The sequence below is a fragment of the Abramis brama genome (genome assembly GCF_963993115.1).
Source record: "Abramis brama genome assembly, chromosome: 6".
In the NCBI taxonomy this organism is placed as follows: domain Eukaryota; kingdom Metazoa; phylum Chordata; class Actinopteri; order Cypriniformes; family Leuciscidae; genus Abramis; species Abramis brama.
Genome location: NC_139968.1, coordinates 26,642,620 through 26,656,051, shown reverse-complemented (window position 1 = coordinate 26,656,051; position 13,432 = coordinate 26,642,620). Strand labels below are relative to the sequence as shown.

The 13,432-nt window shown below is 36.1% G+C and overlaps 2 protein-coding genes across 3 annotated transcripts in view; one reads left to right on the top strand and one right to left on the bottom strand.

The window, feature by feature from the left end:
* Positions 1–237: 237 nt before the first annotated feature.
* On the bottom strand, positions 238–8,370 carry nol8 (nucleolar protein 8). Its single transcript, XM_084116378.1, has 17 exons — positions 8,278–8,370; positions 7,406–7,553; positions 7,218–7,280; positions 7,050–7,128; positions 6,172–6,322; positions 6,003–6,071; positions 3,846–5,642; positions 2,968–3,132; positions 2,765–2,878; positions 2,589–2,679; positions 2,364–2,493; positions 2,192–2,275; positions 1,819–2,111; positions 1,469–1,604; positions 1,171–1,232; positions 851–933; positions 238–486 (listed from the first exon to the last, which is right to left on the bottom strand). The coding sequence occupies exons 2-17, from the start codon at positions 7,524–7,526 to the stop codon at positions 427–429; spliced, it is 3,498 nt and encodes a 1,165-aa protein (XP_083972504.1). The 5' UTR covers positions 7,527–7,553; positions 8,278–8,370; the 3' UTR covers positions 238–426.
* Positions 8,371–8,552: 182 nt separating this feature from the next.
* cenpp (centromere protein P) overlaps positions 8,553–13,432 on the top strand; it is a 46,328-nt gene continuing 41,448 nt past the window's right edge. The window contains exons 1-5 of one of the 2 annotated variants that reach the window (XM_084115996.1): positions 8,553–8,675; positions 9,229–9,366; positions 9,559–9,716; positions 9,851–9,939; positions 11,150–11,238. In XM_084115996.1, the coding sequence (XP_083972122.1) occupies positions 9,242–9,366; positions 9,559–9,716; positions 9,851–9,939; positions 11,150–11,238 (461 nt within the window). In that variant the 5' untranslated portion in view covers positions 8,553–8,675; positions 9,229–9,241. Of the gene's footprint in view, positions 8,676–9,225; positions 9,367–9,558; positions 9,717–9,850; positions 9,940–11,149; positions 11,239–13,432 lie in introns of both variants that reach the window. The other variant, XM_084115995.1, reaches the window with a different exon arrangement.

Below are 13,432 nucleotides of genomic sequence, written 5' to 3'. Positions count from 1 at the left end.
AGCTAATGAACAATACTTCCTGAGAAACTAGATGCAAGAATGCCTTTAACCACAAAAAAGTTTCCTATCATTTCATTAAACATTTGTATGATCTTCAGGGCAGAGCGTACAAAATGATCTTGCGGCACGAGCAAACATGAAAAGCACAAAAGTTGTTTTTTGACAAAACAACTCCGTGGGCTGATTCTGCGGTTTGGAGAAAGTGAGTGAGGAATGAAAACAAACACTGAAGCCTGCTTCATGAACGTATCATCACACCACCCTCTAGTGGTGCAAACCAACATTTATTCAATCGAAAACATGTTTCAATCGTACAAAGGGAATATGCATTAGATGCTGTTAATCTGAAGAATAAATTACAGCTTTTAAACAGAATATGAATGGGTGCAACAACGTCTTTGAAAACCTGTTTTCCGTAAGAATTGTTCAGGTCTTCAGCGACGGCCTCTGCCGTCTTTTGGCATCTCTGTGTTTCTTGCGACACTCCTGTTGGGGGGGAAAAACAGCTGTAACTTCATGTCATAAATAAAAACCGCTCAACAAATATCAGTACTTTCAAATGTCAAACAACCATTTTAAAATATGGTAAACTAGGAGCCCACACTCTTTTTCAAGCTAAGAGACTGCACATAAAATGTTGCATTTTAATAATATGCACATATTATTAATAATAACAATATGTACATACTATATTCTAATGCATTTTAATGTCATTTACATGTGCATTTACATTTTACTTAACATAGTTTAATGTGGGAGGGACAAGGACACATTTAGCTTTGTTTGAAGTGAAATAAAAAATGTATATTATTAATTTTTTCCATATGAATCACTTATACAAATCAAGTACATCTCTGAGTGACGTCCTCTTCTCTTCCCAGGCTTCCCTCTGGTCTCCAAGTTTTCCACTTCTATAGAACATTCCCGGCCCCTCTGATGAAAAAATAAAAAAAGTTTTGCACAAAAGGTACATCGATTTAAAAAAAACATAAAAACCCATTTTAATTTACCCCCACACACACAGGCATGAATAATCCATCAAATATGCTGTTGTTATAGTTGTTAAATGTTAATATAATATAGCTGTTAATGTTTAATTGATCATGAACATCTTAAGTTGTCAGGATTATAAATGAACCCTTTAATAAAGAAAAACAGTTTAATTCTCACCTTTTAACCGTTCGTCATCTTGATGGAAAAAGAAAAACCTCTTTTTTGATGGTGTTGGTTCTCTGCACAAAATATAAATGAAAGTTCAAAACTTTAATCAAAAATATCGATATTTTGTATCGATATACTGTATGAAAACCTTAGCTTTTTTCTTGTTTGATTAGAGACCTTGAAAGAGAGCGAGATCTTCTATATTTGTACTTCATTTAATGTTTAAGTATTTGATGTTGTAGTTCTACAAGGCAAATATTTGAAAAGATTAACAAACAGATACAAATTTTAATCATAATATAATTACTCAGTGATTTTGCTGGAAGCGGATTGGTCCTCCTCAACCTCATCCATGCCTTCCTCGTCTGAACTGCTATCCTGGAAACGAGGGTCCACTTGCCAAGAGAACTTGGCTCCTTTTAACTTCTCTATTTTGTACTCGTCTGATTGGCCAGAAAATAGTCATTTTATACTTGAACATGAAACTGTTAAATGTTGTATAATGTAAAAGTGATTCCAGAACAATAAAAAAGAAGCTGCATAAATAAACACAAACAGCAATCCTGAACGAAAACGATTGATAAACCAATGTTTTCGCAAAATCCAATAATCTAGCGATAATAAAACTAGATGAAACGATGTAAATGATCAATGCACCTGTCTTAGTCGCCGTCTCCGCAGCGGCGTCCTCGCCAAAGAAGGAGAACTTGAATCCGCCTGATGTGTCTTCATAGGCTTCAACATTAGAAGTGAAGGAAACTTCCATTGGCGTCATTATATCTTCAGTCTCTTCTGCCTCTTTGTCCCATGAAACCGTCTCCTTCTCCTCCAGGTTTTCTTTGGACATCCCGAAGACCTCCTTCAAATCCGCCGCCACCTCAAAGTAAATGTCCTTAGACACCTCAGGGAGTTTTTCAGCCTCTTCACGTTTCTTTCGTCTTGCCGCTTTGCTGTACGACCCCAAAAACGCAAATGTTAAATGACGCCTTGAGGAGCAAAGTTAACTAAAATAGTGTTCATAATATAATACCTTTCTTTCTTCGGCTGCTCGATCTTGGACTCAAAAGCGGCGTGTTCCTCTTGTGTTGGGTCGTAATGCAGGCTCGAAACATCTCTGCAAAGACAAACAAGGTACATAAACTCTTTAAAAAACATTTGAAGAAAAAAATGTGTGCAGAAATAACATCTGAATACAGTCATACTTGAATGTCTTGCTCTTTTTGGTGTTTTGCGGTTGTATGCTTGTGTTTAAAATGCTCTGGAGGATGTCTAGACTTTTCTTTTTCTCTTCAAGAAGTTCTTTTTCTGCATCTTTTTCTGGAGCCGTGGCATCTGAAGTTTAACAGATTGAAACCGTTGAATAATTCTTGCATCAACCACATTTAGGTCCAAGAACATACTCAAATAAATCACAAATCACAAGTTACCTTTTTCTTCAGTCTCATCGTCGCTTTCCAGAAATCTCGAATCGATCTGGAATCTCGAATCTGTTCCGAATCTAGCCTGCAGCTTCATGAGCTGAAAACAAATGAAGAAAGATGAATGAGAATTCAAACGAACTAAACAAAATCTCTCTATCCTGAAAGAGAGTCTTAATCCAAACCTTCTGTCCAGCTTTGCCCTCAAACTGAGGCTTTATCTGGAAACGATCATCCTCAGCACCATCATCCTCATCTTCACTGTTAAACAGCTTGTTGCAACCTGGCTTTTTGTTCTCCTGAAGAATTATGATGAAAATAAACACAAAGAGCATGAAGAACAACTCAAAGAGTTCAACTTCTAATTGCAATCTTGGTCCATATTTGCCTTTTCTTTTGATGTGGACGCTTGTTGATCATCGGGTTCAGAATCATCCTCAAAAAGGCTTTTTTTCTGGCTTGTTGGTTGCTCTTCTGATTTGTTTGTGGTTTTGTCCTCTTCTTCATCAGAATCAAACACAATGTGTTTGCCTTTGTTCGCTTCCACCTTGTCCTGAAAAAGATCATGTTAGAGTAAGTGGCACTAAAAGACAAGTTTTCAAAGAAAATGACTTTAAAATTAGGGATGCAATGATATTAATATTCAGGCCAGTCAAACATTTATGAAATCAATTAACAAAAAAGTACAAAAGCTAAAAACAAAAGAAAAAAAATCTGCACACTACTGAAGCTTGAAAAACACTTTTTTTTTTTTCTCACACAACTTTCCAGTCAAACAATGTTTGTAAGCTGATGAAGGTCATGTGATCAAAAAATCTTTAATTTTTTTACAATTATTATAATGTTTCGCAAACTTTAATACTGAGCAGGAATTCTCTTTTTTTCTTCTGTATAATTAATTCATGAATATTGTAAAATAAGAAATGGCCAATATTAAAATGACATACTATTTTGTGTGAATAAATTAAAATAAAAGACTAAAAATTAAAATGAATCATTTTAAAATTTACATGTGAATTTAGACATCACAACATTATAATGTACAATATGAAAAATGAAAAAGAGAGAGAGGGGAGGGGATAGCCACAGGGCTATCTGCAAAATTAAAAAATAAAATAAAATCTAAAATAGACCAATAACCAATATGGTACAGATGCATAGGGAATTCCTTAAAATTCTGCCTTTTCCTCATATAAACCATATTCAGACGATGTAAGTACAGAGTACAAGCTGTATGGACTAGTTTTATACAATAGTTCTACTCACCACGCTGGAAAGAGCCCCCTGAATGAGTTTCTTCTGCTGTTCGGTCTCTTTCTGTCGTTGCTCCAGCGCTGCAAGACGTTTCTGGTTGTCCTTCTGTTGTTTCTGAGCATCTATGACAGTTGCGTGAAGAACTGTTGGATGCGGCTCAACTTTCTCCTGAACTTTCTTTGAAACGACTGGTTTGGAATCCTTTGGCTGAGGTCTGGACTTCTCCTCATCATCACTAGTCTCCGATTCCTCACTAGAAGAGTCACTACTGCAGGATCTGGAGGGATTCGTCTTCTTGGGCTTGATGTTTGAGTTAACCGTCTTCAGTTTGGTTTCAGGGTTGGTTCTTATTGATGGTGTCACTGAGGACGTTTTAGAAGTGATGACTTCAGACCTATCTTCATTATCTTCCTCCTCGCTGCTCTCTGAGTCACTACTGGAGGATCTGGAGGGATTCGTCTTCTTGGGTTTGACTGGGGTGTTTGAGTTGTTAGAGCTAACAGTCTTCAGTTTGGTTTCAGGGATGGTACCTACCGACTGTGTCACTGGAGATTTTAAGGTGACGACTTCAGCACTTTCGCCGTCTTCTTCGCTGGTTTCCGATTCTTCACTAGAAGAATCATCTTCTGATGATTGGTTCTCAAGTTTCTTTGAGGTTGATTGTACCTTTAAATTGGACAGCTTTTGTTGAGATGGACGGGTTGAAGACTGTGGTTGACTCGCATCTTCTGAAACGCTCCGTTCTTTCAGGTCTTTCTTTTCGTAATTCAGGTCTTGTTTGAGTCTTTTAGGAGATTCACAGTCAATACTCTGAGCGACTCTTTTCAAGATGGGCTCTGGACCTCCAAAGAGATCCTTTGTTCCAATGAAAGCTGGAAGAGATACTTTGGTCACCGGATTCTTACTTTCTTTGTCAGGGGTGTAGCCTTTAAAAAGCGAATCTAGAATATCTTCAGGGTTAATACCTCTTCTTTTGAGTGGTGCACTTGGGGTCTTGATTTCTTCTTTGGGTTCTTCTACACTTTCATCATCTGAAATCACCTCTGTGTTTTTAGCTAGCTGCTCCAAGTCTGCTAGGGAGAGCTCTAAGCGGCAGCATTTCCCCATCATGGCTTCATATTCAGAATCTATGCTAACATCATCATCAGATACCTCGTCGCTACCACCGTCAGATTCAGACGAAGATTTGTTTTTACTGGATTTTGTTGGGGAATCTTGGTCAACTTGTGTTTTTTGGGTCTTTCTCTGGGTTAGTATTTCATCAGTGTCCGCTGAATCGTAATCCTCATCCTCTTTTGAAGTAGTTAGTAGCGATTTTTCACCATCTTGTTCCGCTGTGCCCCAGAAAGCATTAGATTTAACAACAAAATCATCTCCCACCACCTCCAGGTTGTCATCGTCATCCTCTGCAGAGGTTTGTTTTGGGTTCCTCGAATGTTCTTGAGAAACCAACATCCTGATTTCATCTTCAGAGTCAGCATCACTGTTCAAAACACAAACTGGCTTTTTAACAACAGGTCTTTGTTTTCCTGAGAGTCCGTTTTGTTGGATCACCGCTTTTTTCTCGTTTCCAATGGCAGCCGCATTAATTCTATTGCTCTGAGCCACATTGCTAAGAAATGAACTCAAGTCTACTTTAGATCTTTTGGGACACGGTTTCTGCTTTGGAAACTCTCCTCTCCTTTTCTTACTGATTTCATCATCTCCACCTTCCATCTCCCATGTCAGCTTGGACACTGATGTGACGTCGTCCGCAGTCTCCAGTCTCTTTATGTTATGGCAGTGTTTGGATGGATCATACTTGAAGATGTACTCAAGAGTTAAGGGAAGATTATGAACTATTCGGAAACCATGACATTTTGTTCTGTATTATGATCCCAGATCTACAACTTTGAAAAAAGATGACACTGCACTAAAAAAACAAAACAATATGAGCAGACAAGAAAAAGTGAAGATGACATAAAAAAAGAAAAAAAAAGAAATCCACTTTTCAATGCAAAAATGTAGCTTGGAAATTGCAGCTGCTGTTTATAGATTATGGACTTCAAAAAAAGTTTTTAGCAACCAAAACAAGCAACAAGCAAAAGGGCACTTCTACACATGCAAGCATATCTGCAGTTTTTAAGTAAATCTTCCTTAAAACCAATAGAATAGTAACACAAAGGATATTTTGCTTTTTCCTTTACATTTGAGATTCAGGACAGGAAGGACCCTTCCAAATTTACTCACAACCCAATCCTGGAAGAGTGGAGAAACACAAAACCAATGTTAAATCAGCATCAGGACATTTTTACAACTTGACGAATGTTCCTAGCTAAAGAAAATTATGGACACAGACCTTATGCCCAGGAATTTCTGTCCCTGGAACAGCAGCTTTCATGTGGAAATTTTCAACACCGGCTGCTTTAAGTGAGTCTACTAATTTATCCTGAGGGATGATCTTTGGGGTATTGGTCTTTTCAACCATTTGCTGTCGTTCTTCAGCAAGTCTGACAAAAGAAAAGTAGATTTAAAGTCTATGATTGGATCATTATTGCATTGATTATTATGTTTCTAGCATGTTTTATGTTTGGCATCAGTTCTTCCAACCTTAAGTGACAGAGTGTGTAGCTTTTAATTTCTTAAACAACCATGTAGGAAGACATGTCATGGCCATATTCCAGGATGACAATGTCAAGATTCATCAGGCTCAAATTGTGAAAGAATGGTTTGAAGAGAGCATGAAGAATAATTTTCACACATGAAATGGCATCTCTGAGTCCAGACCTTAAATGCTGTAATGTTATTTCCATCAAGAGGTGCATCAGTTTTTGGTCAAGATCTTGAATTTACAATGCAAGAGTCCAGCACTCTGTAAAGTCTCCTCCAGCACATCCCAAAGGCTTTCAAAGAATTTAAGGTCTAGACTCAATTCATGTGTGAAAGTGATTCTTCACGCGCCCTCCCAACCATTCTTTCACAAATTGAGCCTGATGCATCTTGACATTGTCATCTTGGAATATGGCCATGATGTGTCTTCCTACATGGTTGTTTAAGAAACTAAAAGCTACACACTCCATCAATTATAGTTAGAAGAGCTGTTGCCAAACATATAACATGCCAGAAACTGCAATAATGATCCAATCATAGACTCTTAAGCATCTGCCTATTTTTACCTATGGCAGTGTATAACAATTCACAAATATATATCAGCCAAATTTACACACACACACTTACGTATGTAGAAAACTTTCCTTTGCCAGCTGAATGAGCAAAGTTCCACCTTTCCATGTGGATTTATTTAAGACACCTATACCTGTATAAAAAACAAATGCACAGATTGAATTACTGCATGACACAGCAACACTCTTTAAGTAAAATTGAATGTTAAATAAATGCATGTACATCTTTTGTATTCAGCATCTGTGATGTTTATGTTGATGTAGCCAAATGTCTTCAGAGGAGATCCTGCAAACAGATCACAAAGATAATGCACAAATCCTGAATAATATTGAATGGGTACCCAGTGAATGTAAAAAAAAAGAAGAAAGAAATTCAAAATCAGTTAATTTGGTTTTCATCATAATTCCTACCTTGCTCATCTTTCCTTCTGATAATTTCCACATCTGACACATCCCCAAATTTTCCAAATCTGTCTTTGAGGTCCTTCTCAGACACTGTGTGGCCGAGACCTCCGATGTACAACCGCTTCATGGCCAGATGTCACGCAACCAAACCCTTCTGTATACCATCAAAACACACATAACTAAACATACAGAAGTCTCCATCCCAGGCAGACTTTAAAAGATACATGCATAGTATACAGTTGTTACAATCTACAAGACTTGACCGTAACAAAGCTTCAATTTCATATAATCATTGTGGGGAAAAACTCAAATGTGCGGCTTGCAGAGCATGCTGGGAGGCAAAAGAACAACCTGGAGGATTTTTGTCAGGAACAATGAACAGCTTTACTGCACACAATTACAATTATCACAAAATGTTACAAATAATAATTGTTGCTCAAGGAGGCATAACAAAACTCCTTCCCACTTTAAAGATTCTATAATTACAATTATTCAATATTATGAATAAATTATTCAATATATCATTTTTATATAATATCCACCTTGCAAGGGTATAACTTAGGAATATAACTAAATGTATATCAGTATCAAATTTACTATTTGCCTTGAACACAAACGTAAGCAGAATCTTTTTCAATAAAAATAAAATATTTGAACTGCATTGCAAAAAAATAATAAAAAATACAACTACAACAATTTTCAAATTATGTAAATTATGTTTAAAAACATGAGACACATGGACATATGATTATTACAGAAGTACAAACTGTATGATCTTAACTTCCCCAATGCCATACTTTAACATACATAGTTAAAGAGTTCCTAAAATATTCCCCGAGGAAGAATATAGTATTAATGTAAACTCAAAACACACTTACGATCATGCCAAAGATTCACATGTACATTTTGATGTTACACTCTAACTGTTCCGCTGTGACACCATGGACGTTTCTTCGGTTCCGTTTAGGAATGTAACGCAACGTTATGGAAAGTTCCATTTGCAAAATATACTCACCGAGTAAAGATTATCAGTATTACACAAATGTCCAATTTCTCCTATACAGAATGAATTACACGCAGTAATAAATGGGTTTATAAGAAAGTAACCTCATAATAATACTATTTAGATGAACATGCAAATGTTTGAGGCTGTTTTTGGACATGGTTCACCCATCCAGTTCTCATTTGGTATGTTCCGCATTGACGCGGGATATAGTTGAATCCGTCAGAATCATAAAGTCTAAGTCGAGCTGTTTACCTTCAGGATTATATTAAAGTAAGTTTATTCCTTTAAACATTCGGTTTTAAGATTGATATAAGTTCTACATGAGGTATTAAGTCCATATAAGGCATAACAAACAGATTTGTACCGTAACTTTTTATTTTATTATTATTATTTTTACGTCAGTGAAATCTCTTCTGATTGATGGTTAACGTTAACGTTATGCTTTATTGTCAAATCGAGCTCCTGTCATCTGATTTACAACAAAACATCGTTATGAAACTATATAAATGTTTATAATTAACATATAGATAGCTGTAGGATTATTTGTCCGTTTGTAATTAATTAAAAGCGTTTTTGACTTGAACTGCTGTGAAATTACTTTCCGTATTTTATGTATTTTGTTGAAATATGTTATTAATATTAATTAGATAAATTAAATTCCAAGGTTTGTGTCTTGAGCTGATTAATTATAACCTTTGCATCATATTAAAAATACTGGTATGCAAATGTTTACATAATGTCATTATATAAATGATGACCTTATTGTGTATCATAATTACTCTCTCTTTCTCTCTATGTATTTTCATAAATTCCTTTTTAGTAGATTGAGGAAGATCATGGAGCAGAAATATGAGGAAGAGATCCAGATGCTCCAGCAGGAAATTGAAATGCTGGAGGCTGAACAGGAGGAGACTTTACGGTCCATTTTCATACAGCATGGAGATCGACTACAAGAGGAACTGTTAGCACCTTTCTTTGGATTTTGTTTAGTGTCATATAGCAGCGTAAACTGTGAAATGGACAAAAAATAAACACCCTGTCTGCCTGTGGTGTGAAATCTTTGTAGGAGAACCTCAATGAAAATGGTTCACTTGAGGATTTGGACTAAATTAATTACAGTGAAGTTTCAACACTTTTTTTATTTCTCTTTCAGAAAGTCAGTCTGTGAGGAAAGAGGAGGTGGAGGAGCACATAAACGCGCTCTTTCAAAACTCCACACGGAAGTCAGAGAACTGGAGAAAGACCTCAGACGACAGACGGAAATAAACGGGATTGCTCTCAATGAGTGTTTTGTGAAGACGTTACACAAAAGTGAGATTAACTTGTCAGACCTGCAGGCATATTTAGAAGTTTTGCTCTTAAATACAAAAATAATTTATTACAATTTTATAATTTTAATTTATAAAAAAGCAATTAAGTGTTATTAACTTCTGTTGTCTCTTCAGGTGAAAGAAAACTTGTACAGCAGCTCAGACTTGCAGGTCACTGCAGCGTACTGTTGTTCCAGGTCGAATTAGCTGTGACTGAGATTCAGGTACAAAGAAATCACTAAGTATTTATGCCTGCACTTTAGCACAAGTATTATTTATTCAAATGAATATACCCTTTCAAAATGCACGCAAAATGAATAACTCTTCACAAAGCAGGGTATTTGAAATCCTCCGGTCAGATGAGTGTATAATGATTGCATACTTTAGGACTTGAGACATGCACAGCCCTCCATCCGTTTGAAAATCGTTAGTGATCATTTGTTTAATATACATAACACTTACGAAGTACATTTTAAAATGCTGTAGATCAGTTACTATTTGGTATTATTCTCTAATTATTAGTGGTGCTTCCTAAAGCTCATACTTATGGTTAAAGATTTAAACAAACCCCTAATCATAAGTATTTCACACGTCTGTATGATGCCTCAAATCATGTTGCTTGTTAAAAAGTGAGGTAAGTGATCAGCATCATAACTTTTTGTATTGGCAAGCACCATTACATTTTTTCTTCAGAAAACGTGGTTAAATACTGAGATTCTCACATAACACCTTACAAACATTTAAACTCCATCCACTTCATGGTTAGATTATTACAACCAGTGATGAACTCTGTACCTTTTTCTTTTCTTTTACTCAACACTAGAGGGCAGCTTGCCTCCATTTTGACCATGACTTTATTTCAACATCAGAGATTTATGCAGTAGGTCTTAAAATGTCTCTTATGGATTAGACTCAGCATTTAAAGTTTTAGTAGTTCTTCTTGCTTGCTTCGCTGAAATCTTCATTACAAGCATAAATACATCTCTTTGAGGCACAGCAAACATTTACACTGGCGCATTAAATCATTTAGAACAGAATTGTTGGTTGGTGATTGATGGCACTCTTAAAAATTGTGATTTTAAACTGGCAGCCTGTGGGAAGATCAAGATCAAGATGTGTCTCTGAAGATGGTGGTTTTATTTGTGTTTGAACTAAATATGAGTCTCAGTAAAATTTAAGTTTTATTTAAATTTCATCCTTACCATGAGAATAGTGGAGAATAAATTTGACCCGTTGTTTAAAGCATTAAAAGATGTGAGAGCAGATTTGCGTTACAGTCTTCACAACAAAAAAGATTTTTCCAGGAGAGAGTCACGGAAATCCCAATAGCCTTCAGTCTCATGACAGGTAAATGAATAAATGCGTAAACGCAGACCAAGTGAAGGCTAAAGAGATTATTTATGATCTTGTTTAACTCTCAGTATCTTTTTACAGGAGGATGATGCTCTTCTCAGGAGAGTTACAGAGCTCAATATTGTTGTGGATGGTGTTGAATTTAAAGATTTCTCTGCGTTTGTGTCCAGGTAAAGTGATGATTAGTAAATGCTTAAAGACACAATATGTACGATTTTTGGATTAAAATATTTATTAATATTTATTATATTAATATAATATATTTTAACCAGTGTAACGGCCTATGTAATTGCTTTACCTGTCAGTGACGTCATATCGATCTAGATTACTGCAGTGTGTGAGTAACGTAACATAACTGTCAACACACTCAAATGTATTTTTAGGATGATTGTTCTGACGCTGCGTTACCTCGCAATTTTAATTAGTCAAATAAAGTGACTGCATGAGTAGAAATTCAGCACTTGTGTCAGTTTTATTAGAGTGAAATAAAATAATGTGAATTTCAAGTTCAGGGAAGAAGGAAACGGGAACCGGCTAACGTTTAACGTAACTTTAATCGTAAAATAAACATAAACAACCAAAGGAAAGGAGCGGCAGCAGCCGTCAGCGGCACATAAGCATAATTAAAGCTCCGGAGCTCCTCATGGGACTCGAGACCAGTGTGTCGCTCTGGTGTCTCATTAGCATTCGTTCTGCTCCCACAGACTCTGCCTCGCCCTGCTTCATACCTTTGTAACGTTAATAAAACTTTACTCGGATTGGTTTACATCGGCTGTTGAGGTGAAGATAACAACTCCCATGATTCCACGCTCATTCACGGTGTCATCAAGCTACGCTTTTTGTTATTGCTTTTAATAAGCAAACCTCTAGCGGCGAAACCTACATATTGTGCCTTTAATATCTTTGGTGTGTTTGTATTTTACTTAATGTAATCATTTTTATCATTTGTTTTTAAAGGTAAGCGGATTCCATGGATCATTTTTACCCTTCACACAATGTTGGATCTTGCTTGTTTGCATGATTGAATCAACAGAAATCCCATTTGGAGAAAATTCAAGTTGCATAATAGGTTACACAACATAAAACCTACAGTGTAAGTAAACATCAGACAAGTGAATTCCCAGACATCATAGAAGAGCGTTCTGCTTCATGTTAGTCTTGTAAAAAGATACAAATCCAAACAAAACTCCATACAAGGGAAATAAATGTATCCAGGTGGCTCATTAGCCGGATGCTGAGTGAACACTGACCAGCTGTTGTTAACACAATGCGGGACAGTTACCGGTCCGCAGAGATCTGATTTTCTCATTTAGGACTGATTGACAAGTGTTGCAAGATCAGGTTTGGTCCCGCCTCCGGCAGATTGACTGACGGCGATGTACTCTTGAGAATCTTACATATGAGCCACATAACCACAAAGATATTCCATCATTAAACAAATAAGGGCATTGTTTATGTGTTTGAGGGGTTTTTGTTATAAACCCCTGAAGGATCAGCTGAAGGATTTGTTTATACGTGATCCAGGCCAAATTAACAAATAAACGTCTCTGATCATTAGGTCCGTATGTGTGATAGCTGCATCTTTCTTCCATTATGGAAGATTTCATTTTATTCTGTTCTATTTTATTGTTGAACTTTCTTCTTTGTTCTGTTCTAATCCATTCTATTCTGTACTGTTGTGTTCTGCTGATTCCTTTGTGTTCTATACTTCTTAATTATATTCTGTTGTTTATTTTGTTATATTCTAAATAATGTTTAATATTCTGTTTTATTTTATTGTAGTATATTCTGTTTTTCTCTATTTTGATTTATTCTGTTCTGTTGTTAATACGTTGTTTTTTTCTGCTCTGTTTGGATCTGTTCTATTCTCTTCTCTGCTCTTTATTCTGTTGTATTTTGTTATTTTCTGCTTTGTTCTATTTTCAGTTCTATTAATTTTTTTTCTATTCTGATGTGTTCTGGTCTTTTCTGCTTTGTTCTATTGCATTCTGTTGTGTTCTGTTCTCTTTATGCTCTGTTATGATCTGTTCTGCTCTTTTCAGTTCTATTGTATTTCATTTTCCCGTCCTGCTTTGTTCTATTCTATTGTCTAATCTATAGTCATATCTGTTGCTGTATTCTTTTATGTTCTTTTCTCTTATGCTCTGCTGAATTCCGTTCTTCTGTATTATATTTTCTGTTCTGTTCCATTTCATTCTTTTCTGTTCTTTTTCATTTGTTTTGTTGTTCTATTTTTGTGGTAAAGCTCCTACAGGGCAGCTTCAAGGCAGGATTAGTTTTTATGTTGGTGGATTAATCTCTTTTTCTAAACTGTAGTCGGCTACTCTGCTGGTGCTATAATGATGTTCAGTCATTTGAGTTCAG

Excerpts from the sequence above, each read along its gene's own strand:
- nol8 (XM_084116378.1), bottom strand. The coding sequence starts at position 7,526 with ATGAAGCGGTTGTACATCGGAGGTCTCGGCCACACAGTGTCTGAGAAG. Across the intron at positions 7,281-7,405 it reads CAGAAGGAAAGATGAGCAAG|GATCTCCTCTGAAGACATTT; the intron begins GTAGGAATTATG and ends ATCTGTTTGCAG. Across the intron at positions 2,494-2,588 it reads CGATGAGACTGAAGAAAAAG|ATGCCACGGCTCCAGAAAAA; the intron begins GTAACTTGTGAT and ends GTTAAACTTCAG.